At 52.8% G+C, this 26,634-nt stretch overlaps 1 protein-coding gene across 2 annotated transcripts in view; it reads left to right on the top strand.

Annotated features, from left to right (window-relative positions):
- The first annotated feature begins 1,362 nt into the window (after positions 1–1,362).
- NTRK3 (neurotrophic receptor tyrosine kinase 3) overlaps positions 1,363–26,634 on the top strand; it is a 364,188-nt gene continuing 338,916 nt past the window's right edge. For both annotated transcript variants that reach the window (XM_029065746.2, XM_029065747.2), the window contains exon 1: positions 1,363–1,663. In XM_029065746.2, the coding sequence (XP_028921579.1) occupies positions 1,413–1,663 (251 nt within the window). In that variant the 5' untranslated portion in view covers positions 1,363–1,412. The remainder of the gene's footprint in view (positions 1,664–26,634) is intronic.

The raw sequence follows: 26,634 nt of genomic DNA, 5'->3' as shown, positions 1-26,634 counted from the left end.
CTCCAGCCCCAGGTCCCGTCCTGGCTGCGGGAGCGCTCCGCATTTATTTCCTCTCCCTTCCCCAAGTCCGGGCTGCAGCAAAACGGGGGAGGGAGGGAGAGGAAAAAAAAAAGAAGTGAAGGGAATCCAAGCCCTGCTTCCCCGAACGGAACTTTGCCCCCTCCCTTCGGTCTGCCCTTCCTCTTGGGGCAGAGAGGGTCGATCCGCCGGGGATGGAGCGAGGGGAGGAAGAGAGGGAGAAAGGGCGAGGAAGGGGAGGGAGGAAAGGGGAAAGAGGGGGCGACCGGGTGGGTGGGGGAGGGAGAGATGGAGAGGGGCTGGACGGGTGGAAGGGACGAGAGAGGGTCCAGTTTGGGAGAAGTGGGGGGGGGGATGGATGAGGGAGGGGCAGTTGAGGGCGGGGGGGAAGGACGAGAAGGGGGGAAAAGAGGGGTTCATTAACAGGGGGAAGGATAGGAGGGATCAAAAGGTGTGTTGTGTTGGGGGGAGTGAGGGATGGGTGGGAAAAGGAGAGGGAGGGGACAGGGATGGGTGGGGAAAGGGAAGGTGGGGAGGACCGGGAGGGACGGGTTGGGTTGGTGGGGGAGGAGAGATGTGACTGTTCCCCGCTGAGGAGGGGAAGAGGAGGGGTGGGAGGAGGAGGAGGAGGAGGAGGAGGAGGGAGGGAGCCTCGAGGAAGACCGCTCGACGCTCCCATCCCTTTTCGGAAGCAGAGGCAGCGTTTGTGCATTCCGGCGGGCGGGCGGGCGGGCTGAAAGGAGGCGGTCGCCGCTGCAGCAGCCACCGCGCCAGCAAGCGGGACCGGCGGCCTCCGCCCGCGCCTCTGTCTGTCTGTCTGTCTGTCTGTCTGGCCGTCCGTCCGTCTGTGTCCGTCTGTGTCCGTGTGTCCCTGTGGGTGAGTGTGGGTGTGCTTGCGCGCCTGTGTGCGGGTCTGTGTGTGCGTGTGGGTTTTGCAGGTGTGTCAGTTTTAATTCTGCCCAGTAGGTGGGACTTGGTGACTTTAGCACCATTTTTTTTTTTTTTCCCTTTCCGCCTCCCCATCCTCTGTTGCCAACCCTGCCAAGTATCGGAGTCGGAGGGAGCGCCTCTTCCCGACCTGGAATCCACAGGGCAGCGGCCGGTCCGTTCGGCGGCGCGTCTCAGACCCGCGCCCGGAGGGGCCTTATCGCTCCTCGGCTGACCGCTGGCTACCATGGCTTCGTCCGCCGGGGGATTTTGCCTCTGATCCCTCGGCCTTTCAGAGGCAGAGATTTCCCTTCCCCTCCCTCCGCCCTCCCCCGTCCCCCTCCCCACCCTCCCCCTCCCCAAATCCCTCTGCCTTTGTTTCCTCCTCCCCCCCTCTTCACCCCCTCCCCCCTACTCCCCTTTTCTCCCTCCTCCTCCTCCTCCTCCTCCTCCTCCTCCTCTCGGAGATGGATACCTCTCTTTGCCCTCCTTCCAAGTGCCGTTTCTGGAGGGTTTTCTTGGTGGGGAGCTTGTGGCTGGACCATCTGGGCTCCGTGCTGGCGTGCCCAGCCAACTGTGTCTGCAGCAGGACGGAGATCGACTGCAAGAATCCCGACGATGGGAATCTGTTCCCCCTCTTGGAGGGGCAGGATTCGGGGCCCAGCAATGGCAATGCGAGCATCAACATCACGGATATCTCAAGGAACATCACGTCCATGTAAGACCGCTCTTCGCGACCCCCCCCCTTTCCCCGACCCCCCACCCTCAGATCTCAGGGGAGTGGGAGTGGGAGTGTGAGTGCGCGCTCTAGTGTGTGCGTGGACTGTGTGCGTCGTGTGCGATTGGGCGTTGCGAGTGTGTGCATGTGAGAGTGTGTGAGCGTGTGAGCCTGGCGAATGTGTGTGTGGGTGCTCGAGGTTTTCCCACTGAAGATGCTAACTCGGGTGTGGGTATTTCCAGGTTGACTCCAGCCCTCATTCCGAAAGATCACTCTTCTATTTACTTTTTCTTGAACCCCCCCCCCCCCAAAAAAATCTCCCCTCGTGCTGAAAGAATGAGAATCTGATTTTCTCCTCCCACTAAATAGCAACAGTTTAGCCTCTCATCCGAAGGCGGTAAAGGAGCAGGAGGTTTATGTAATTCCTCGGTTGCAGGCGCCGGGTTCGGGGTGCCGCCGGGTAGAGGGAGGGAGGGGGGCTCCTCTAGGCCTAACTTTGCTTTCCGAGCGAGGGGTCGGGGGGGCTAGGCAGTGGGCCGGACACGTCCTCAGACACTGTGCGAGGGATCGGGCCACGGGGCCGACCCCTATCACGCGCCCCCCGCATCCGGCGCCTTCTGGGAATCGGGATCTGCTCTCGCCATCCTGGGATCAATCACCTCCTTCCCGGCTTTTGGTCTGGAGCCGGGGGAAAGAAAAGGGGGTCGGGGGGCATGGGGGAGGGGGAGCAGGGACCCTGGCTTGATCTGGAGAGCTGAACTTGGAGGGTCCTTTGGCGCGCTTCACCGTCCCCCCTCCCTTCCCCGGCCCGGCCTTGGGCAGCTTGGCGAGAGGGAGTGGGCGCCGGAGTTTTTTTGCGGGGCGAGGCTTCCCCTCGGGGAGTTTGATGCTAACTCATGTGGGGACATTTAGGGGACGGGTCATTTTCAGCATGGGTCTCCGTTGGGATCCCTCTCCAGTTGCCGGCCCGTGGAGAGGTCCGGGCTTCTCCAGGCCGTGGGAGTGGGGAGAAGGGTCTTCACCATCCCCGCACCTCTGCCCCAGGGTTTGGGCGTGGGGGTGGTGAATACCCTGCTCCCCAGCCGGGCCGTGGGCTACGACGCTGGGTCCGAGCAGAGTCCCCCCGGGGTCGGGAGTCTCTTTCGTCGTCCTCTGTCCCGGGCCTGGCTGTTAACTGGTCTGGGCAGAATGGGTCTACCTCACCCCCTTCCCCTGACACCTAGGAGAGAGAAAATCACCGTGGGCCGGAGGAGCGGGTTTTCATCCACCCTGTGTCCCTGCCAAAGGTGCCCAGCGCCAGGCCGGGGATGAGGGTTGCTTCTGGGCCGAGCACTGGGGCAGGGGGCTCCTGTCCAGCGTCTGGTTGCCCTCGGCATAAAGGGAGTGGATGGGGAATTTAGGACTGAGTAGGCCGGGGGTGCTTTATGGGTCCGGACAGTGGAGGAGTCGGCGAAGGACTGGAAAGCCTCCTCCTTTGAGGGTTGAGCGGGGAGTGGAGGGTGGTTGGGAGGGGAGGGGGCTTGTGTTTTTCCCTTCTGTGGCCCCCTGGGCCCAGAGAAGCAAACGTGAGGAAGGGGTGGTACCAGAGGCTCTGCGTGGGTCCACAGAGATAGGCCAGGATCCACCGGTCATGTGGAGCAAGCAGCCCTGAAATTGCTGTTTTAGCCAGTCGGGCTCATTTAGGGGTGGTCTGGGCAGGTGGCTGGAGGTCAACGGCCTGCCCCGCCCCCTCATCGGAAGGCCGACCCAGTGGGCCCTGAGCCGTGGGACAGGACGAGATCCTGGATGCCCGGTGGGAGTCGTGGTCCTTGCTGCCAGGGCCCAGATGAACTCTTTGAAGCTTTTAGGGAAGGCAGTTGGGGAGGGAACAGGTGCGAAGGAGGGACGTGAAGGGGGAAGAGATGGCCCACAGGCCTCCACTTCCCAGCACCACCTTCTGGGAAGGTGGTCCCTCCATATGCCTCTGAAGGAAGCCTGGGCTGTTGGTAGCTCAAACTCTTCTCTTCCTCCTCCTCTTCTTTCTCCTCCTCTTCCTCCTCCTCCTGTTCCTCTTGCTTCTCTTCCTCCTCCTGTTCCTCTTGCTTTTCCTCCTCCACCTGCGTTCACTTACTTCTCCTACTCTTCCTAACCTCTCCCCATCTTTCTTCCTCAAACTCTACTGTGCAGGGGGAGAAAGATGAGGCTCTGTTTACTTAGTGGCCCCTGCACTGAGAGGGACACACCCCATATCTGTCCCTGCCCTGGAAATAAGAAGCCAGAAGTAGAGTTCCCTCCAGGCCTGGGCTGGCAGGCTTGGCATATCGGAGCTGAAATGGAGGGTGAAGCTGCCGTGAGTGGGCATTGGGTGTGCCGAGAAAAGCAGAAGGTTCAGCCTGGAGACCACAAGTTCACCTCACCCTGCAGACCACAAGTTCACCTCACCCTGCCCTCAGTTCCTTCCTTTACCAGGAGAAAATTTTGCCCAATGGCCTACCCTCACCCACGGGGCAAATGACCCCTTCACCAGTCAAGGACCAAGAACTCCACCAGCTCCCCCGCTCCCAACACCCCGTTTCTGTGCATGAGCCCTAGTCCTGGCAGGCATATTCTTCTCGGACCCTGAGAGAAGGAGTCGGGTGTCCGTGCCCGGTTTCGTGACTGCCGGGTCGGGGAGTGACAGAGCTCTCAAGGTCCTGGGTGGGTAGCCCAGAACTGGCTGGGATTGGAATGTGGTGATGCAGGCTGCCCTCTCCCCCTCTGGTCCATCTCCCCAGTTGTGCCTCGACTGGTTGCTGAGCTTGACCAGCCTCTTAACTCTGGGCTTCCTATTTGGAGGCTGGAGCCATTTGTGGAGAAGAGAGTAGCGGGGAGGGCAGGCTTGTCTCCAGAAGAGAAAACACGGGGTCCTGGTGCATCGGGGCCATGGGGAGAGGGACCGTCCCTGTCTGCCCAGGGAAGTTGAGCCCTCTGAGGGGTGCTGTTTGCTGTCGGGCAGTCATGTCTGGCCATCACGTCTTCATCCCTACCGTGGGTGAGCCCCCAGCTGGCCCTTAGGGACAGCCAGACAGGTCATCTGCAGCATTACCAGGGCTCCAGACTGCCTGGTAACTGAGTGGAGCATCCCTGCCCTGGATACTCCCACAGCTAGGTGGGCCATCCCAATCCCAAACCCCAATCTCCCCTGGGACCTCAGATATGGGGCAGTTCTGGGTTTGGCTGACCGTCCTCCTTCTCCCCCCAGCCCCCTGGGCTCCTCTGGCTCTGTGACTCTCACAGGCCAGGTGATTGCTGGTCTCCTCCTCACTCCTCTGCCCTCTCCCATCCTGCAGGGAAAAGGAGAGTTGAGGTCTTAGGCCTTTGGGGACAGTCAGGAGGCCCAAGGAGAGGTCCAGAGTTGCTCCTGGGCTTTGAGAGGAATGACCAGCCTGTAGAGGTGAGGGGTGCTTTGAACTGGGGCAGCAATCTCACCTCAACTGGGAGGCATGGGGAGCTGTGGGTGGAGGTGCAGTTGAATGGGAGAAAGCAAGAGTTTCTGCTCTGGATAAACCAGGATCAGAAGGAAAGGCCAATATGAGATGGAGTCTTTGGGGTCCAAGCGACCTGTCCAGGCTTTCCGGCTACAGACCTTCGGCCACTCCCTCCCTGGAAATACTTCATTTAGTCTCCTCATTGGATCACCCCAGTTGGACCCCACCCAGCTATTTCTTGGTGGTACTGATGTGTGTGTATGTGTGTGCTTGTGTGTGTGTTTGTGTGTTGGGAGGGTGGGTCCTTCCCGGCCCCTTCATAGGATACCCAGAGACCAAGTCCTAAGGGGGACTGGGCTGTAGGGGATATGGCTGGGGTCTCCGCCCTGGATTCCCATTCTAGAGGTTCCCAGGACTCATCTCCTAGGTTGGTGGGCTCCAGAGTGGTTCTGTTAAGCATGAGGGTAACTCTGCCCCAGTGTTTGCCATGGGACTGGTGTCCTGCCCATGCCTAAAGGAGCCATGTTTCTCAGAGGGGTACCGGCCTGTGGCCCAAGTCAGGCAGATCTTGCCAGCAATCTTGTGTGAACAGACTGCAGAACTTCCCTGGTCTGAGGGGGGTGATCCTGGCCCTTGCTCCAGGGTAGCTGGAACCAGTGAGGTCTCTAGCTGTCACCCCGGGACAGCTGGAAGGAACGGACTGGGTTGGGGACCCCTTGGAGACTGCCCCAGGTTTTCTGAGTAATACCCCCACCCCAACTCTGCTATGGAAGTCTCTAAGGCTGAGCGCTGGGGACCCCCTTCCCCAGACTCTAGGGGATACCAGATGGATCTCTGCTGGGTCTAGGGGAAGAGGTCCTAGTGTCTAGGTATCCTGTCCTGGCTGGTGCCTAGCTTTTCTGCTGATAAAATTGGTCTGCTGGGCCCTGCCCTCCCCTTCCACCCCGCAAGCTGGTTGAGAAGAAGTTGGGGAGGGAGAAGATGAGGCATTTCTCGGGCCCCCGCTTGGGCTCTGGTTGATTTCCCTAGCCTTTGAGCCAGTCTGAGGGGTCAACTTGGGGAGAGGAGGGGGCTCAGTGCCACAGGAGAGGGTGGAGTTATGGGTCAGAGCCCACCCAAGTCGGGGCAGGTGCCATCTCCCTAGCCAGAACAAGGGCCAACTCTCCAGCCACACCAGGCCCAAGGTTAGCCCTTTGTTGGGGTGCTGGCCCCGACAGAGAAGGGCTGGTACTCCCAGGAGGCGGAATCGGTGTAGGGAGGTAGGGAGGGTTCCTGGCTGTGCCCTGTGGTACCAGTCTAGAGGTTGGGCAGTTCTCGGGCAGAGGCTGTGGAAGCCAGAACAAGGCAATGGGGTGGGTTTGGGCAGTGTAGGGGGTGGTGGGGTGGGGAGGGAGAAAGAGTGAGAGAGACAGAGAGAGAGAGCACGCATAACCTGCCCATAGCCTTCTCCATTGTGTCCAGGAGTTGAGCGAGTGCTAAAAATTGGGGACCCCTTGGGCCAGGAAGTGGCACACGTGTTCTGGGGCCTGGCTCGGAGTCGGGGGAGTCCCATCCTGTGCCCGATTGCCCTGAGACGGGGCAGAGGAATCGGTGACCCGCTGCTATCTGCCCACCATGATAGCTGCCCCCCGGAAGAAGCTGAAGGAGCTGCCATCAGATTAGCCCAGACTATGGGCCCCGGGAGCCCAGACTGGTTCCATGCACACTCGAGGACAGGTGGTTCACAGAATCCCCCTATACCCCCCAAGCCCAGACTCCATTGACTGGGATGAGCCTGCGGTGGGCCCGGGAGGGGGGGCAAGGGTGGGTCTGGGAGGGGGGCCAGCAAGAGACTGATGCCCTTCTTCCAGAGCTGCAAGCTCCCCAGAGACAACCCCCCTGACCTCATGGGACCACCCTCCGCCAGTGGCGCTCGCCAATTATAAATAAACCCGACTCACAGCTTATGTGAAGAGGTGTTTAGCCAGAGTGGGAATCTGAATACTGAGCAGCTGGAGTACATGGCAGCCCCCATCCCCCTGCCCCTTGCCCCCACCAGCCCCGGTACAGAAAGAGGAGGGGTCTCCCAGGTATCCATCCTCAGGAGGCGGGACATCAATGTCCCTGGCCGGCCTTGCTGGGAATCTCAGTGATCAAGAGCCCACTGACCGCCACACTGAGCTGGAGCCTCCACGTGCCCTCAGCTTCCCGCCTCCCCACCTCTGCACTGCCTCTTCCTCAGGCCTTGATTTACCCAGAAGTTGTCCCAGGCCCGTGCCAGGCTCCGAGTTCCCCGGTCTTGCCTATACTTAGTCTGACAAAGGTGGAGCAGAAGGAGGGGTCTGACTTAGGGGGTCGCTGGGCTACTGAGGAGGGGCGAGAGACCAGGGAGATTGGGTGGCTAGCAGGGATCGGCTGAGAGGCAGGAAGGGGAAAGGCTGATCGCCCACCCCCAGAACTATGGAATGATCAGAAGGGGTTGTTCCTCAGTTGCAGGGGGTCAGAGAACACTGGGTGTCCTTGGGCCCGAGCCAACCTCTGGGTAAAGGGGAGAAGGACCCAGTGGGTATCAGGTACCGGGCACCAAGCTCTGGGGCTTCTCTGCCTACAGGTGCCCCTTTCCAGGGACCCGAAGTTGAATACCACGGGTAGCTTGGAGCTTCCTCATGGTAGCCAGATCGCTTGGAGCCCAACCCTCCTTCCCCTCCTCCTCTTCTGAGCAATCACGGTCTCAGTACACCCCTCCTCCCTCCTCCCCCTTCCCTCCCTCCCCCCCCCGCTTTCAGAGGTGCCATGCACCTATTAATCCGTCAATGGGCAGGGATCGTCTCTATCTATTACCAAATTGTGCATTCCAAGCGTTTAGTACAGTGCTCTGCACATAGTAAGCGCCCAATAAATACTATTGAATGAATGAATGAATGAGTAATAACAACAATAAGAAGAATGAGTGTGGCATCTGTTAAGTGCTTACTAGGCGTCAAGCACCGTACTAAGCGCCGGGGTGAGCCGAAGATGATCAGGTGGGGGCGGAGTCCCCATCCCACACAGGGTTCCCAGTCTAAGGGAGATGGAGAGCAGGCATTTCATCCCCATTTTGCAGATGAGGGAACTGAAGTCGAAGAGGTTAAGTGGCAGAGTACCTAGCCTGGGGGTTCTGCTGGCCGGTACCCCAGCTGGCTCTGCCTCAAGGTCCCCCTGCCCCCGGTAAATCACAACAGGGAGCACGGGAGATTGGGCTGGCGATAGAGGTGGGGGGATGGCTTCTCCCTGTTCCTTTCAGGGCACCCCCAGCCCACCGGCTGCTGCTGCCCTGGGCTCCACAAATGAGTAGCCCTTGGTGAGGGCCTGGAGCTGGGGAGGCAGGCCCGACCCCGCCGCTTGTCCTGCGGACGGGATGCGTGCCCGGCTCCGAGTGGCCACTAGAGGGCAGTGCCGCGCGCGGGACGGCCGCCGGCGGGCGGAGCGCGGGTTGCGGCCACTTTTTTCTTTTTTAAATAATATTTATTGAGCGCTTACTATGTGCAGAACACTGTACTAAGCGCTTGGAATGTACAAATCGGTAACAGATAGAGACAGTCCCTGCCCTTTGACGGGCTTACAGTCTAAGCGGGGGAGACGGAGAGACAAGAACAATAGCAATAAATCGAATCAAGGGGATGAATATCTCCTTAAAACAATAGCAAAGAGAATCAAGGTGATGTACATCTCATTAACAAAATAAATAGGGTAGTGAAAATATATGCAGTTGAGCGGACGAGTACAGTGCTGAGGGGAGGGGAAGGGAGAGGGGGAGGAGCAGAGGGAAAGGGGGGAAAAGAGGGCTTAGCTGCAGAGGGGTGAAGGGGGGGTGGTTAGAGGGAGCAGAGGGAAAAGGGGAGCTCAGTCTGGGAAGGCCTCTTGGAGGAGGTGAGCTTTAAGTAGGGTTTTGAAGAGGGGAAGAGAATCAGTTTGGCGGAGGTGAGGAGGGAGGGCGTTCCAGGACAGCGGGAGGACGTGGCCCGGGGGTCGACGGCGGGATAGGAGAGAACGGGGGACGGTGAGGAGGTGGGCGGCAGAGGAGCGGAGCGTGTGGGGTGGGCAGTGGAAAGAGAGAAGGGAGGAGAGGTAGGAGGGTCAAGGTGATGGAGAGCCTTGAAGCCTAGAGTGAGAAGTTTTTGTTTTGTGCAGAGGTTGATAGGCAACCACTGGAGCCACTTGATGCGAAGCGCTGGATGCGGGGCCGGATCCGCTTGGATCCGGGCAGGATGAACGGTCAAAGGCGACGCCTCTGCTACCCACAGCCCAAACCAGAGGCCTTCCCGCATGGGATTTTCCAAGGGGCTGAGCTGGCCTGTCCTTCCCCTCCATGTAATAATAATGTTGGTATTTGTTAAGCACTTACTACGTGCCAAGCACTATTCTAAGCGCTGGGTAGATACAAGTTCATTAGGTTGGCCCTCGTGGTTCTCACAGTCTTCATCCCCATTTTACAGATGGAGTAACTGAGGCACAGAGAAGTGAAGTGACTTGCCCAAAGTCACACAGCTAAGTGGCAGAGCCGGGATTAGAACCCAAGACCTCTGACTCCCAAGCCCGGGCTTTAATGGTGTTAAGCGCTTGCTATGTATCAGACACTGTAATAAGCGCTGGAGTGGATACAAGCAAATCAGGCTGGACATAATAATCACGATGGTATTTGTTAAGCGCTTACTATATGCCAGTATAGTAGAGAAGCGGCGTGGCTCAGTAGAAAGAGCCTGGGCCTGGGAGTCAGAGGTCATGGTTCGAATCCTGGCTCCACCACTTGGCAGCTGCGTGACTGTGGGCAAGTCACTTAACTTCTCTGTGCCTCAGTACCTCATCAGTAAAATGGGGATTAAGACTGTGAGCCTCACGTGGGACAACCTGCTTACCCTGTATCTACCCCAGAGTTTAGAACAGTGCTCTGCATATAGTAGGCACTTAACAAATACCAACATTATCATTATTATGCCAAACTGTCTAAGCGCTGGGGTAGATACAAGGTAATCAGGTTGTCCCACATGGGGCTCACAGTCTTAATCCCCATTTTATCGGTGAGGGAAATGAGGTACAGAGAAGTGAAGTGACTTGCCCAAGGTCACTCAGCAGACAAGTGGCAGAGTCAGGATTAGAACCCATGACCGTCTGACTCCCAGACCCGTGCTCTATCCACTAAGCCATGCTTAATTATGGTGTTTGTTAAGTGCTGACTACATGCCAGGCCCGGTTCTCATTTACAGCTTGCCCCCTCGTCCCTTGTGGGGGACAGATGCCAAAAGATTGGGGTGCTGGATTTTGAGCTCGTGCGCCTTTGGGTCCTCCAGAGACTGTAGGGTGGACTCTTGAGCCTCTCTGGAGCTAAGGAGGGTGGGGCAAAAGATGAGGTGCCCAGGTGTCCTGCAGGGCAGAGTTTGGGCAGGGGACATTGCCCTTGAAGTCTTTAGGTGGCCCAGGAATCAAGGGAGCAGAGAAGGGCCCCTTGGGTTAGTTAGGGTTGTTCCCCAGAGTAAGATTCAGTCCCAGACTGTGAGAGGTGAGCCCTCAGCTGTGAACCTCGAGCTGAGTAGCGGTGCGGGGAGGGGCATCTCAGTTAAATTTGAACACATGATCTCCCCAGAGAGTGAGAAAGGGAGAGAAAGGTGGGCCTTGCTGGGGAAGGGGTGTCCTGATTTGTGGAAGGAGAGGATCCAGGGTGGCCGCTATGTCTGCTGACAGAGGCTGCAGAGGAGAACGGGTCAGCGGGGCTGGAGGCTCCGACGGAGGTGAGAATTGAGGCCTCAGCAGAGACCCTGGGGGAGAGGGGATAGGAGAAGCAGCAATGGAGATACTGATGTGGGAGAAAATAAAGGCTCCGGTGGGGGGAGACCCACATGTTTGGCTATCACAAGAATTACCCCATACTCCCAATCAATCAGTCATTTAATGTTGCCCTCCTGTATGTCAAACACTGTACTAAGTGCTCAGAAGAGTACGATAGAATATGTAGACATGACCCCTGCCCTTAAGAAGCTTACAGTCTTCTGGGGGAGACAGACACAAAAATAAATTACAGTAGGGGAGAGTAACAGAGTATAAAGATCCATACAAAGGTTGTTACCCAAGTTGTGAGTCCAGAAGGGCTTAGGTGGCTCCGACGAGGCAGGTGCAGGAGATTAGCAATAAATCAGGGAAGGCCTCCTGGAAGAGAGATGATTTCATCAGGACTTTGAAGATGATCTAGACTCTCCCAATTGCTTAGTCCAGTGCTCTGCAGAGAGCTCAATAAATACAGTTTATAATGATGATGATGATGTCAGCTGTGAAAGGGGAAGGAGCTCCAGGTAGTGGGGAGTGGGGCAAGAAAGAGGTTGGCAGTGGGAAAGATGTGAGAAGGCACAGTGAATTGGATTGAGAGCAATTAAGAGTGTAAGCTGGGGCATAGAGGGAGAAGAGAGTGGGGTAATAAGCGAGCTGAGGTAGAGAGAGAGAGAGAGAAGTCTGAAAGAATGGGCCAGTCCCTGCTTTCCTACCTACTAGAGGGCCCTTTGACAAGGATAACATGGAGGTAGCACCTCTTTCCAGGTTATCTCCGCCAGCCTGAAAGGGCGGAGACTATGGTTATAATAATAATAATCATTATGGTATTTACTAAGCACTTACTGTGTGTCCAGCCCTGTTCTAAGTGCTGGAATAGATACAAGGGCATCAGGTAGGACACAGTACCTGTCTCATGTGGGACTCACAGTCTAAGCAGTAGTTTAAGAGGACAGACTTTGAATCCTTTTCTAACAGGTGAGGAAACTGAAGTGCAGAGAAATGAAGTGATTTGCCCAAGGTCACAGAGCAGAAAAGTGGCAGATCTGGGATTAGAACCCAGGTCTTCTAGGTCTCGGGTCTGTGATCTTTCCACTAGTCTGTGTATTGGTAGTAAGAGAATTCTGATCTGCTCCCTTCCTGCCCCTCCCTCTCTCCCTCTTTTCATTCCCTGCCCTTTCCCCTTGCCTTCCTTTTAATCCCTCCACTAACTCATGTACACATCCCACTTCTCTTCTTCCTCCTCTCCGTAATTATTTCAGCATGGCTCAGTGGAAAGAGCCCAGGCTTGGGAGTCAGAGGTCATGGGTTCGAATCCCGGTTCTGCCCCTTGTCAGCTGTGTGACTGTGAGCAAGTCACTTCACTTCTCTGTGCCTCAGCTACCTCATCTGTAAAATGGGGATGAAGACTGTGAGCCCTACATGGGACAACCTGATTACCCTGTATCTACCCCAGCACTTAGAACAGTGCCCTGCATGTAGTAAGTGCTTAACAAATACCAACATTATTTCAGTGCCTGTCTTCCCAGCCTGACACTAAGGTCCTCGGGGGCAGGGATCGAGTCTACTAATTCTGTCTTTCCCTCCTGAGCGCTCTGCGTGCCCTGCCAGTTTAAAAAGGGCGGTGGTGTGGCCATCTTGTTAGTGAGATGTACATCACCTTGATTGTATTATTTTGTTAATGAGATGTACATCACCTTGATTCTATTTATTTGCTATTGTTTTAATGAGATGTTCATCCCCTTGATTCTATTTATTGCTACTGTTTTTGTCTGTCTCCCCCGATTAGACTGTAAGCCCGTCAAAGGGCAGGGACTGTCTCTATCCGTTACCGATTTGTACATTCCAAGTGCTTAGTACAGTGCTCTGCTCATAGTAAGCGCTCAATAAATACTATTGAATGAATGAATGAATGTCCTGCACACTGTAGGTGCTCAGTAAATGCTATGGATGGACTGCTTGAGGCAGGAGTGGGAATGAGAGGGTTTTCAGCGGGACGATTTTATTCCTCCAAGGGACTGTGTCAAGGTCTCACGCGTGTATTCTTTCCCGGCACTTTAAAGGGTCTTCAGCACCCTGGGAGAGCTTAATAAGTGCTTTTACTCTGCAAACCCCGCAGCAGACGGGGACCTTGTCAGATATCCACCTGAGCATTCTCTCCCAGAGCATAGTCTAGTGCTCTGCACACAGTAAGAGCTTAATAAAGGCGATTACTCCTCCCCACTGTGACCCATCACCTTCCCTGTTGGATCGCGGAGCCCCGCAGCTCCTTGAACGCACAGCAGAGGGCGCTAGACTGCGGCTTTTAACGGCGCCGTCTCCAACTCGACTCCGGATTGGCCCTTTATTGTGACTGCAAATTAGGCCTCCCGAGGGATTCTGGGACTTTCCCTTGAAGCAGGCCTGCTTAACAATAATAATAATAATGTTGGGTATTTGTTAAGCGCTTACTATGTGCAGAGCACTGTTCTAAGACCTGGGGTAGACACAGGGGAATCAGGTTGCCCCACGTGGGGCTCACAGTCCCCATTTTACAGATGAGGTAACTGAGGCCCCAGAGAAGTTAAGTGACTTGCCCACAGTCACACAGCTGACAAGCGGCAGAGCTGGGATTCGAACCCATGATCTCTGACTCCCAAGCCCGGGCTCTTTCCCTTGAGCCACGCTGCTTCTAATGAGTTCGACTCCCGGCTCTGCCACTTGTCAGCTGTGTGACTGTGGGCAAGGTACTTAACTTCTCTGTACCTCAGTTACCTCATCTGTAAAATGGGGATTAACTGTGAGCCTCATGTGGGACAACCTGATTACCCCGTATCTACCCCAGCGTTTTGAATAGTGCTCTGCACATAGTAAGCACTTAACAAATACCAATATTATTATCATTATTATTATTATTATTTCCCCTCTCCCTGCCCCCTTCTCGCAGGAGGGTCCTGATGGTCTCACATCCCAGGACGTCCGTCCAGGCTACTCGGTGCCTCCCGTCGTCGGCCATCTGACAGCCGGATGGGCAGGAAACGGGACTCTTAACTCCATTCATTCAGTAGTATTATTGAGTGATTACTATGTGCAGAGCACTGTACTAAACGCTTGGAATGTACAAATTGGTAACAGAGACAGTCCCTGCCCTTTGACAGACTTACAGTCTAATCGGGGGAGACAGACAGACAAAAACAATAGCAATAAATAGAATCAAGGGGATGAACATCTCATTAAAACAATAGCAAATAAGCGTGGCTCAGTGGAAAGAGCCCGGGCTTGGGAGTCGGAGATCATGGGTTCAAATCCCGGCTCAGCCGCTTGTCAGCTGTGTGACTTTGGGCAAGTCACTTTACTTCTCTGTGCAGTAGTTACCTCATCTTTAAAATGGGGATGAAGACTGGGAGCCCCAAGTGGGACAACCTGATGACCTTGTATCCTCTCCAGCGCTTAGAACAGTGCTTCGCACATAGTAAGTGCTTAACAAATGCCACCATTATTATCGTACTCTCCAAACGCTTAGTATGAAAGTCAGCAAACAGTGGGCCCTCAATAAATACCATCAGCTGACTGGTTAATTGATTAATGCAACCAGAAGCTGCATGATTCAGTGGAAAGAACAGAGGCCTAGAAGTCAGAGGACCTGGGTTCTAATCCTGTTCTGCCATGTACCTGCTGTGTGACCTTGGGCAAGTCACTTAACTTCTCTGTTTCTTCATCTGTAAAATGGGGGTCCAATACCCATCCTGCCTCCCTCCTACTTAGACTGTGAGCCCCACGTGGGACAGGGATTGCATCCGTCCTAATTAACTTGTATCCACCCCAGTGCTTAGAATTGTTCTCGACACAGAGTCAGCACTGAATAAACACCATCATCAATAACCTGGAGTTGGGTTTCATCGGGACAGCACGGGTCTCTAATGGCCAGAGAGTGAAACGGCAAAAGCGTTAACCTTGTTGGGGGTCGTGGGGGGTGGGGTGTCAGTTTCCTGGAGGCACAGTGGAGGCTGATTCTTAGGGTCAGCTGTATCACGTGACTTTTGCAGTGTGGGCGAATATAGCCTCAGCCTTAACTCCCCTGTCCCATTTGAAGCCAAGAATCTTGCTGGGCTCCCTGAGCCTGCCTGCATTATGCGTCAGTCAATCAATCAATCAGCTGTAGAAGCAGCGTGGCCTAGTGGATAGAGCAGGGGCTTAGAAGTCAGAAGGACCTGGGTTCTAATCCCAGTTCCACCACTTGTCTGCTGCGTGACCTTGGGCGAGACACTGCACTTCTCTGTGTCTCAGTTACCTCCTCTGTCAAACGGGGATTAAAACTGTGAGCCCCATGTGGGACATGGAGTGTGTCCAACCTAATTAGTTTGTATCTACCCCAGCGCTTAGTACAGTCCTTGGCACATTGTAAGCGCTTCACAAATGCCATTAACAACAAACAACACTGTACTAAGCACTTGGGAGAGTCCAATACAACAGAGTTGATAGACACTTTCCCTGCCCACAGTGAGTTTGGGCTCCATGGACTCTGGCATCCAGGCCATGTGGCGTGGAGCTGGGCAGGGGAACCCAGGCTGAAACTGCCCTGCTTCTCTGTCCCTGGTCTGGCCTGGCCCAGCCTGGCCCAGTTAAGCCGTGGAAGTTTCTGGGATCGAACCCCAGATTCCCCAGTGTCCAAGTCGGAGATCCTCACTCCCAAGAGCCGAGGCACCAACCCAGGCTTCCCCCCACAGGTCCCTCCTACAGATCGTGTCTCTGACCCCCCCACACCTTCATCCCAAAGTGCCGTCGAAATTCTGGGACCTTATGATGATGGTCATTATGAGGGCGATTATGGTGGTAAATTAAGCACTTACTATGTGCCAAGCACTGCACTAAGCTCTGGGCTAGATACAAGATCAACAGGTTGGACACGGTCCCTGTCCCACATGGTACTAACAGTCTAAGTAGGAGAGAGCAAGATTTAGAGAAGCCATGGGCCTGGGAGTCAGGAAGACCTGGGTTCCAATCCCAGCTTTGCCACGAGTCTGCTCTGTGATCTTCTGCAAGTCACTTCACTTCTCTGTGCCTCAGTTACCTCATTTGTTAAAAACAAGGATTAAGAGTGTGAGCTCAATGTGGGACAGGGTCTGTGTCCTACCTGATCAACTTGTATTTACCCCAGTGCTTAGAATAATGCTTGCACACAGTAAGAACTTAACAAGTACCATCATTGTTATTATTATTTAATCCCCATTTTACAGATGGGGAGACCGAAGCACAGAAAAGTGACTTGCCTAGGGTAATGCAACAGGCAAATAGCGGAGCTGGGTTTAGAACCCAGGTCCTCTGATATATATAAGAACCTATAACCTCTCTTTTAGGCCACACTGTTTCCCAGCAACTGCATCCGGACAGAAAGGACTAGCAGATTCCTTTAAATGAGTGATGGGGCCCTAGGTAGTCTCGCTGAGAACCAAGGTGGGGTGAGGCTGCGCCAGAGAAGGCAAGTGGAAGGAGGCGAGCTGCCGGGGGAGGGAGGGAGCAGCTTTCCAAGGGGTGAGGCCCGTACCAATGTCCCAGCCGCAGTCACTGGAGGATGGGCAGGGGCTGAGCTAGGCAGGGGTTCTGGTCTGGTTTGGCGGGGGAGTCTACTGGATGGGATCGTCGGGGGAGCCTCTAGTAACTCCTTCAGAGCTGATGACCCTCAGGTCTACTCCCCTACCCCTATGCCCTTCAAAAATAATACATGTGGCATTTGTCCAGGACTTACCCTGTGATAAGCACTGGGGTAGAAACAGTATGGTCAGATCAGACACGGTCCCTGTCTCCACATGGGACTCACAGCCTGAGGACCAGGGGAGATGGGTGTTGAATCAGCATTTTACAGATGAGGAAACTGAGTCAGATGACTTTTTTATGGCATTTATTAAGGGCTTACTGTGTGTCAGGCACTGTACTAATCACCGGGGGAGATACAAGCTAATTCATTCATTCAATAGTATTTATTGAGCGCTTACTATGTGCAGAGCACTGTACTAAGCGCTTGAATGTACAAATCAGCAACAGATATAGTCCCTGCCCATTGACGGGTTTACAGTCTAATCGGGAGAGACAGACAGACAAAAACAATAGCAATAAATAGAATCAAGGTGATGTACATCTCATTAACAAAATAAATAGGGTAGTGAAAATATATACAATTGAACGAATGAGCACAGTGCTGAGGGGAGGGGAAGGGAGAGGGGGAGGAGCAGAGGGAAAGGGGGGACAAGAGGGCTTAGCCGAGGGGAGGTGAAGAAGGGGTAGAGGGGGAGCATAGGGAAAAGGGGAAGCTCAGTCTGGGAAGGCCTCTTGGAGGAGGTGAGCTCTAAGTAGAGTTTTGAAGAGGGGAAGAGAATTAATTTGGCGGAGGTGAGGAGAGAGGGCATTCCAGGACCGCGGGGGGAAGTGGTCCAGGGGTCGACGGCGGGATAGGCGAGAACGGGGGACAGTGAGGAGGTGGGCGGCAGAGGAGCGGAGCGGGTGGGGTGGGCAGTGGAAAGAGAGAAGGGAGGAGAGGTAGGAGGGGGCAGGGTGATGGAGAGCCTTGAAGCCTAGAGTGAGAGGTTTTTGTTTCATGCAAAGGTTGATAGGCAACCACTGGAGGTTTTTAAGAAGGGGAATGACATGCCCAGAGCGTTTCTGCAGGAAGATGAGCCGGGCAGCGGAGTGAAGAATAGACTGGAGCGGGGAGAGACAGGAGGAAGGGAGATCGGAGAGAAGGCTGACACAATAATCCAGCCGGGATATTATGAGAGCATGATTATGAGCTACCAGTAAGATAGCCGTTGGGTGGAGAGGAAAGGGTGGGTCTTGGCGATATTATAAAGGTGAGACCGGCAGGTTTTGGTGAAGGATTGGATGTGTGGGGTGAACGAGAGAGCTGAGTCAAAGATGACACCGAGGTTGCAGGCTTGAGAGACGGGAAGGATGGTCGTACCATCCACAGTGATAGGGAAGTCAGGGAGAGGACAGAGCTTGGGAGGGAAGATGAGGAGCTCAGTTTTGGACATGTTAAGTTTTAGGTGGTGGGCAGATATCCAGGTAGAGACATCTTGGAGGCAGGAGGAGATACGAGCCTGAAGGGAGGGGGAGAGGACAGGGGCAGAGATGTAGATCTGTGTGTCATCAGCATAGAGATGATAGTTGAAGCCGTGAGAGCGAATGAGTTCACCGAGGGAGTGAGTGTATTTCTATCTACTGCCCACCCCGCACGCTCCGCTCCTCTGCCGCCCACCTCCTCATCGTCCCTCGGTCTCGCCTATCCCGCCGTCGACCCCTGGGCCACGTCCTCCCGTGGTCCTGGAACGCCCTCCCTCCTCGCCTCCACCAAACTGATTCTCTTCCCCTCTTCAAAACCCTACTTAAAACTCACCTCCTCCAAGAGGCCTTCCCAGACTGAGCTCCTCTTCTCCCTCTACTCCCTCTACCACCCCCCTTCACCTCTCTGCAGCTAAACCCTCTTTTCCCCCTTTCCCTCTGCTCCTCCCCCTCTCCCTTCCCATCCCCTCAGCACTGTACTCGTCCGCTCAACTGAATATATTTCCATTACCCTATTTATTTTGTTAATGAAATGTACATCGCCTTGATTCTATTTAGTTGCCATTGTCTTTACAAGATGTTCTTCCCCTTGACTCTATTTATTGCCATTGTTCTTGTCTGTCCGTTTCCTCCGATTAGACTGTAAGCCCGTCAAACGGCAGGGACTGTCTCTATCTGTTGTCGACTTGTTCATTCCAAGCGCTTAGTACAGTGCTCTGCACATAGTAAGCACTCAATAAATACTATTGAATGAATGAATGAATGAAAAAAGCCAAGAACTGACCCTTGAGGAACCTCAAAAGTTAGAGGATGGGAGGGGGAGGAGGAGCCCGCAAAGGAGACCGAGAATGAACAGCCAGAGAGATAAGAGGAGAACCGGGAGAGGATGGAGTCCGTGAAGCCAAGGTGAGATAAGGTGTGGAGGAGAAGGGGATGGTTGACAGTGTCAAAGGCTGCTGAGAGGTCAAGGAGGATTAGAATAGAGTAGGAGCCATTGGATTTGGCAAGAAGGAGGTCATGGGTGACCTTAGAGAGAGAAGTCTTGCTAGAGTGGAGGGGATGGTTGCCAGATTGGAGGGGGTCCAGGAGAGAATGGGAGTTAAGGAATTCTAGGCAGCGAGTGTAGACGACTCCTTCTAGGAGCTTGGAAAGGAAGGGTAGTAGGGAGATAGGTTGATAACTGGAAGGGGAAGTGAGGTCGAGAGAGGGTTTTTTTAGGATGGGGGAGACATGGGCATGTTTGAAGGCAGAGGGGAAGAAGCCATTGGAGAGTGAGCGCTTACAGATAGAAGTTAAGAAGGAGAGGAGGGAAGGGGCAATGGTTTTTATAAGGTGAGCAGGAATGAGGTCCGAGGCACAGGTGGAGGGGGTGGCACTTGCGAGGAGGGAGGAGATCTCTGAGGATACTGCAGGGATGGGAAAGTAAGGGAGAGGGTTGGGGCGGGGGGGAGGCAGGAGGAGGAGGGGTGGCTTTGGGGAGCTCAGACCTGATTGTGTTAATTTTCGTGATGAAGTAGGTAGCCAGATCATTGGGTCCGAAACAATTGGCGGGGGTGACGGGCATGGGTGTCAGTGAGGGAAGAAAAGAAGGTAATCAGGTGGACACAGTCCATGTCCCACATGGGGCTCACTGACTTTACCCCCATTTTACCAATGAGGTACTTGAGGCATAGAGAAGTTAAGTGACTTGCTCTAAGTCATCTAGCAGGCCTGTGGAAATTATTATCAATAATAATGATAATGGTATTTGTTAAGCGTTTACTATGTGCCAGTCACTGTACTAAGCACTGGGATGGATACAAGCAAATTGGTTTGGACCCAGTGTCTTGTCCCACGTGGGGCTCACAGACGCAATCCCCATTTTACAGATGAGGTAACTGAGGCCCAGAGAAGTTAAATGACTTGCCCAAGGTCACACAGAAGACAAGTGGCGGAGCCAGGATTATAATTAGAACCCAGGACCTCTGACTCTCAGTCTGAAGCCCTTCCACTGGGCACTCCTGCCTCCTGAATCCATCCTTGTCCCGAGTCTGCCCTGCCATCTTCTTCTGGACCCCCACCTTCCCTGGCCCCAAGCCCAGCTCAGCTCCTCACCTCTCCTTCGTCCAAGAGGGGTCTTCCCTGGCTCTCCCAAAAGACTTCTCTCTCTTCCTCTGGGCATCCAGCCCCCGTTCCCGGTAACCCCAACCACCCCCACAGGTCCCGGCTCCAAGGGGAGAACTGGTAGCTTGGGTGTGGGAGGGCCAAGGGTGGGGACGGGGGAGCCCCTATGCGTTCTTTTAGATGTGGAGGCTCTCGTGGCTCAGGGGATGGGGAGCAAAGAGTCAGGGTGAATAGAGGGTGGGAGCAGAAATGGTTCTCTATCCCATGGACCATCTGGATCCTATTGGCTCCTGTTCCCCTGGATCTAGCCAACTGATCAATCAAGTTATGTCATTTTTTTTTACGACATTAAGTGCTTACGATGCATCGAGCCCTGTTGTAAGCACTGGGTAAATACAAGTTAATCAGATTGGACACAGTCCCTCTCCCACACAGGTGGGTCACAGTCTAAGTAGGAGGGAGGATATTGCATTCCTATTTTACAGTGGAGGAAAATGAGGCACAGAGAAAGTAAGTGACTTGTCCAAGGTCACACAGCAGACAAGGGGCAGAGCTGGGATAGACCCCAGGCCCATGCTCTTTCCACTAGGCCATGTTGCTTTGCCTCTATTGTGCGCTCGCTGTGTGCGGAGTACTCTACTAAGCACTTGGGAGAGTACAATATGACAGTACAGCAGATAAATTCCCTGCCCGTAATGAGCTTACAGTCTAGAGAGGGAGGCAGACACTGATGTAAATAAATAAAACGTCCATAAGTGCCGTGGGGCTGGGAGGGGGGATGAATAAAGGGAGCAAGTCAAGGCGACCCAAAAAGGAGTGGGAGAAGAGGAAAGGAGAGATTAGTTAGGGGTGTGGTAGAAACACAGCTTCAACGGAGGAAGGGAGAGCCAAGAAGTAGAGTGGAGGTGATGAGGCAGACATCTTCCCTTTCTAGACTGTCAACTCTTTGTGGGCAGAGAATGTGCCTTCCATCTCTCTTATACTCTACTCTCCCAAGCGCTTAGAGGAAGCAGGCACACAGTAAGCACTCAATAAATACCGCTGATGGATTGATTGATTGACTATTGAACTCTATCATTTCGTACAATTCTCTGCACACAGTAAGCACTTAGTAAATACCACAGATGGATTGATTGATCAGCCCCTCTTGGGACAGAACCACGGTTCACCCACCCCAGGCTTCTTAACTTCTCTTTGCCTCAGTTTCCTTCTTTGTAAAATGGGGATTTAATCCCCATCCTCCCTCCTATCTAGATTGCGAGCCCCATGTGGGACAAGGATTGAGTCCATCCTGATTATCATGTACCTACCCCAGTTCTTAGAAGAATGCTTCGCACATAGTAGGTGCTAAACAAATACCATCATCATCATCACCATCAGACTTCGGTGTTCAACAGTGGTCCTAGGATGCTGGTTTGCTTTCTGGACTTCCGCCTCCATCTGAGAGGATCAGCGTAGCTTAGTGGAAAGAGCACGGGCTTGGAAGTCAGGGGTCATGGGTTCTAATCCCAGCTCTGCCACTTGTCAGCTGTGTGACTTTGGGCAAGTCACTTCACTTCTCTGTGCTTGTTACCTCTTCTGTAGAAGGGTGATTTAGATTGTGAGCACCATGTGGGACAACCTGTTTACCCTGTATCTACCTCAGTGCTTAGAACTGTGCTTGGCACATAGTAAGTGCTTAACAAACAGCATTATAATTATATTATTATTCAATATTAGGGATGAACCATCCATTGTCACTTATTTCTCCTTCCAATAACCCATCATGGACTTATCGTATGTGTGTGTGTTTTTATCCTAGGGACATCTTGAACTTCTTAAGAATCTTCTTAAGAATCAATGATCCAATACAGGGCCTAGAGGAAAGGCCCCGGACTGGGTATTAGGAAACCTGGGTTCGAGTCCTACCTCTGTCATGGATCTACGGTGTGACCTTGGACAAGTCACCTAACCTCTCAGAGCTTCAGTATCCGCATTTGTAAAATGGGGATGAGATAGATCATGAACCCCATTATTATAATGGTATTTGTTAAGTGCTTAATGTGTGTCAAGCATTGTTCTAAGTGCTGGGGTAGATACAAGTTCATCAGGTCGGACCCTGTCCCTGTCCCACGAGTGGGCTCAAAGTCTAAATAGAAGGGAGAACAGGTATTTCGTCCTCATTTTACAGTTGAGGAAACCTGAGGCACAGAGAAGTGACTTGCCCAAAGTCACAAACAGCAGGCAAGAGCCAGAACCGGGCAGGATTAGAACCCAGGTCCTCTGACTCCCAGGCCTGGGCTCTTTCCATTAGGCCATACTATGGGACTGAGATTCTGTCTGGTCTTAAAATCTTGTATCTACCCCAGTGATTAGCACAGAGTAAGTTCTTGATGAATGCTGAAATTATGATTATACTTATTCTGATATCAACAAAATTGTCAGAGTGGAGCAGGTTTCACTTTGAAGAGTCCTCATCTATACCAGCCATTCTCCATCTGGAAAGGCTGAAAAGGGACATGATTGAAGTTTACAAAACCATGAAGGATGGGGACAGGGTGAACACGAAATTACTTTTCACCAAATCCCACAGTACCAGGAACAGGGGACACTTGAAGGTAGTTGAATAATAATAATAGAAACAACAACACTTTGACTGTGAGTACCATGTGGGACAGGGACTGATCCAACCTGATTATTTTGTGTCTACCTCAGTGCTTAGAACAGTGCTTGGTACATAGTAAGCGCTTAACAAGTACCATCTTATATCATTACATGGTATTTATTAAGCTTACTCTGTGCTGAGCCCAGTATTAAGCATTTGGGTAGATACCAGATAAGCAGGTTGGACACAGTTCCTGTATCATATGGGGCTCACCGTCTAAGGGAGGGAGGACGGACATTTAATCCCCATTTTACAGATGAGGAAACTGAGGCTCAGAGAATTTAGGTGATTTGCCCAAGATCAGAAAGCAGACAAGTGGTGGAGTTGGAATGAACTCCAAGCCCTGTACTAAACAATGGGATAAATACAAGATAATCGGATCTCTCATGGAGCTCACAGTCTAGGTGGGAGGGAGTATGGGTGTTGAATCAACAGTTTGCAGCTGAGGAAACTGAGGCCCAGAGAAGTGAAGTGACTTGCCCAAGGTTACATAACAGGCAAGCGGCAGAGCCTGGATTAGAACTCAGGTCCTCTGCCTCCCAGGCCTGTGCTCTTTCCTCTGAGCAAAACTGCTCCCATGCTTTCTTAGGAGGTTGTCATCTTCAAATCTCAATCCCTGTGCCCTAATGCTGTGAGATTTGGTGACTCCCATCATCACCGTCATCACTGTCGTAAATTGCACCACTGCCTGAGAGCTTCCTCGGTGCCGACTGTGTGCAGAGCACTGTACTGTAAACATTCATTCCTTCATTCAAATGTATTTATTGAGTGTTTACTGTGTGCAGAGCACTGTACTAAGTGCTTGGAAAATGCAGTTTGGCAACATATAGAGACGATCCCTACCCTACAACGGGCTCACAGTCTATAAGGGGGGAGACATGCATCAAAACGAGTAGACAGGCATCAATACCACCAATATAAATAAATAGAATTAAAGATAGATACATATCATTAATAAAATAAATAGAATAATAATATGTACACATATAGGCAAGTGCTGTGGGGCAGGGAGGGGGGTAGAGCAGAGGTGGGAAGTCTTAGTAATGATAATGAAAATAGCAATAGTAGTAACTTAAGCATTTACTATGTGCCAAGCACTTTACTAAGTCCTGGGGTACGGACAGGATAATTAGGTCCCACGGAGCTCACAGTCCAAGTAGGAGGGAGAACAGATAGCGAATCTCCATTTTGCAGATGAGAGAACTGAGGCACAGAGAAGTGAAGTGACTTGCCCAAGGTCACACAGAAGATACAAGGCAGAGTTGGGATTAGAACCCAGGTCCTCTGACTCCCAGGCTACTTCTCACTGTGACTTAGTGGAAAGAGCATGGGCTTGGGAGTCTGAGGTCATGGGTTCTAATCCTGCCTCCACCACTGATCAGCTGTGTGACTTTGTGCAAGTCACTTGACTTCTCTGTGCCTCAGTTTCCTCATCTATAAAATGGGGATTAAGACCGTGAGCCCCACGTGGGTCAACCCGATTACCGTGTATCTACCCCAGCGCTTAGAATGGTGCTCGGCACATAGCAAGCGCTTAACAAATGCCATAATTATTATTATTATTGAGGTGCGCAGAACATTATACTGAACAGCTAGTGTGCTCAGATCATTCAGTGGTATTGCTGAGCACTTACTGTTTGCTGAGCACTGTACTAAGGGCTTGGGAGACTACAGTACAGCAGAGTTGGAAGACATCATCCCTCCTCACAGGGAGCTTACAGTCTAGAGGGAAAGGAAGCCATTAAATTACATTATAATAGGGGAAATGGCAGAGCGCTACTTTGAACATAAGTCCTGTGTCCCTGAGAGTGGTGTGAATATCAGGAAGAAGCAGCATCGCCTAGTGGATAGACGGGCCCGGGAGTCAGAAGGACCTGAGTTCTAATCCCGGCCTGCCACTTGTCTGCTGTGTGACCTTGGGCAAGTCACTTCACTTCCTCTGTGCCTCGGTCACCTCATCTGTAAAATGGGGATTAAGTCCCATGTGGGACGTGGACTGTGTCCAACCTGATTAGTTTGTATCTACCCCAGCATTTAGTACAGTGCCTGGCAAATAGAAAGTGCTTAACAAATACCAAAAAAATAAAATAAAAAATTCAAGAGCTTAGGGGATACAGATCCGAGTAAACTGTAAACTCACTGAGGACAGTGAACATGTCTGCCAACTCTGTTTTATTGTATTCCCCCAGGCAGTTAGTACAGTCCTCTGCACAGAGGAAGCGTTCAGTAAATACCACTGATTGATTGCTAGGCAACGTGGAAGGGAGGACGAGTAGGTGGAATGCGGGGTTGGTCAGGGAAGACCTCTTGGAGGCGATGTGATTTTTAAGGGAGCTCTGAAGGTAGGGAGAGTGCTAATACAGAACACTGCCCTGGGCATCTACTATGGGCAGAGCACTGTCCTGGGTGTCTACTGTGTGTAGAAGGCTGTCCTGGGGATCTACTATATACAGAGTACTGTACTAGGAACCTGCAGCATGGAGAGCACTGTCCTGGCTGCCCTTGGCATGCAGAACACAGTACTGGGCACTTACTGTGATCAGAGGAGTGTACTGCGCACCTAATGTGTGCAGAACACAGCGCTAGGCCCACAGAAAGATGGCAGACAAAGAAAAGGCACACAACGCCTGGCCTCAACAAGCGTGCAATCAAATGAGGGAGTAATTTGGGACACGTCCTGCCCACCCGCTCGGTGATTCCGTAAGCTTCGAACATGTCCTTTCACAGCCTGTCTCCTCTGGAAGGCTGCAGCAAGAAGCCAGTGGAAGGGAAGGCTTTTTTTCAGAATGGTATTTGTTAAGCACTTTGTGTCACACTCTGTTCTAAGCGCTGGGGCAGGTACAAGGTAATCAGGTGGGAGAGAATCCCTGTCCCACATGGGGCTTGAAGTCTAAGTACTAATCACTTAGTACAGCGCTTTGCACACAGTAAGCGTTCAGGTAGTGGCTAGAGCATGGGCCTGGGAGTCAGAAGATCCCGGTCCGCCACTTGTCTGCTGTGTGACCTTGGGCAAGTCACTTTCCTCTGGGCCTCAGTTACCTCATCTGCAAAATGGGGATTGAAACTGGGAGCCCCATGTAGGACAGGGACTGTGTCCAACCTGATTTGCCTCTATCCACCCCAGCACTTAGTACAGTGTCTGGCACACAGTAAGTACTTAAATACTACAATTATTATTGTTATTATTATTATTATATACAATTGAGTGATTGAATAGGTAGGAGGGAGAACAGGTATTAAATCCCCATTTGACAGTTGAGGAAACTGAGGCCCAGAGAAGTAAACTGACTTGCCCAAGGTGACACAGCAAGCAATTGGCAGAGCCGGAATTGCTACCCAGGTCCTCTCAGTCTCACACTGTGCTTTTCGCACTAGGCCACTAGGCCGTGCTGCTCTTTCCATTAGGCCACACTGCTTCCCCAGGGAGAAGCATGGGGCCATTTTAAACCTCAGGGCAAAGCCTGCTTTGGTAGGGGTGTCTGGGAAATGACTGGGCAGAGGGAAATGATGCCTCCTCTGGATGGGAAAGCCAGAAAGAAGCAGTGCCTAGTGGATAGAGCACACGGGCCTGGGAGTCCAAGGACCTGGGTTCTAATCCCAGCTCCACCACTTGTTTGCGATATGCCCTTGGACAAGTCGCTTAACTTCTCTCTGCCTCAGTTACCTCATCTGTAAAATGGGAACTAAATCCTTCTCTCTCCTACTTGGACTGTGTACCCTACGTGGGAAAGAGACCATGTCCAGCCCTTGTATCTACCCTAGCCCTTCAAACGGTGCTTGACATATAGTAAGCGCTTAATGGGTACCATAGTTATAACAGTTGAGATGACCCAGTGCCCGCTAGTCCTGCCCATGGTCTTTGTCTCCACCCTCTCTGCCCATGCCCCCCATCTTTCTTCCCAGGCCCTTCGGGATCCCTTTATCCTCACTAACAGAAGCAGCTTGGCCTGATGAGAAAGAGCATGGCC

This window comes from Ornithorhynchus anatinus, chromosome 5, assembly GCF_004115215.2.
Source record: "Ornithorhynchus anatinus isolate Pmale09 chromosome 5, mOrnAna1.pri.v4, whole genome shotgun sequence".
NCBI lineage: Eukaryota > Metazoa > Chordata > Mammalia > Monotremata > Ornithorhynchidae > Ornithorhynchus > Ornithorhynchus anatinus.
This window is presented reverse-complemented; position numbering and strand designations above follow the sequence as displayed.